Source organism: Vairimorpha ceranae, assembly GCF_000988165.1.
Source record: "Vairimorpha ceranae strain PA08 1199 chromosome Unknown NODE_311, whole genome shotgun sequence".
NCBI classification, from domain to species: domain Eukaryota; kingdom Fungi; phylum Microsporidia; family Nosematidae; genus Vairimorpha; species Vairimorpha ceranae.
The window spans coordinates 1,177-2,083 of record NW_020169606.1 but is presented as its reverse complement, the minus strand read 5'-3'; the positions used below and the strand labels follow the sequence as shown (position 1 = coordinate 2,083).

General features: G+C 28.9%; 1 protein-coding gene across 1 annotated transcript; it reads right to left on the bottom strand.

Annotated features, from left to right (window-relative positions):
* On the bottom strand, positions 1–698 carry AAJ76_3110001386 (hypothetical protein; the record flags this gene model as incomplete). Its single annotated transcript, XM_024475155.1, has 1 exon — positions 1–698. A coding segment is annotated over one exon (698 nt), but the record flags the coding sequence as incomplete, so codon positions are not given.
* Positions 699–907: the final 209 nt, after the last annotated feature.

Sequence of the window (907 nt, the reverse complement as noted above, 5' to 3'; positions counted from 1 at the left end):
TTAGATTCATCATTTACAACATTTTTATTTGAATTACCAATGACAGTATCAATTGAACTTACTAAAATTTTGGATGATTCTACAATTCCGTTGGTTAAGTAACTTTTATTATTCTTTGCATTTAATTGTTTATCATTTTTCTCTTTGACTATCTCCTGTTCATAACAATAAACTTCTACTTTATTAATGAATGTTACCTTTTTAGTATTTGTATCTTTGATTAGAGCCCTAAAATCTGTAGTATCTAATACTTCACTTTTTTTAACCTCCTTAATATTACAAGTCAATTCTTTATTTGCATCTAAATTACAATCTACTACTACCATCTCATCTACTACTTCTTCTCCAACAACTTTCTTTCCAACATATATATCACTGTCCAGCACAAACTCCTTATCTTTATTTAAATTTTTAGGTAACAAGACATCCCCCAATACTTGGCCTTCTATTTTATTTTTATTCTTAAATGCTTCCCAAGTCTTCATTATCTTCTTCCTTTTCAATTCTTTTTTGCCCTTCCTTGCAGATGTATTGATGGGCTCCCCTCCCTCAATACATCTACCAAAGATGCTTGTTCTTGTGCTAGTACCATTATTTGATACATCGGCGCCTAGTCCTGCATCCCTTACTGCTCTTTGTGTCCTTTGAAGATTCAAAGTACGAGCAGAGGTGTAATTGACCGCTACCTTTTTGCACATTGGTAAACAAAAAAAAATTCTTTTTATGCTTTTTTTCTTTGTTTACTTTTAGACCATTCGTTTAATAAAAAAAACCATTTTGATTTTTGACATATAAACAAATACTAAATTAAAAATTGTTATATAAAAGATATAATAATTTTTAATTTAGTTTAAATTTTAATCTTTTTTTTGTGTACAAATATAATGAGAGTCTTGGCACTTTGTAA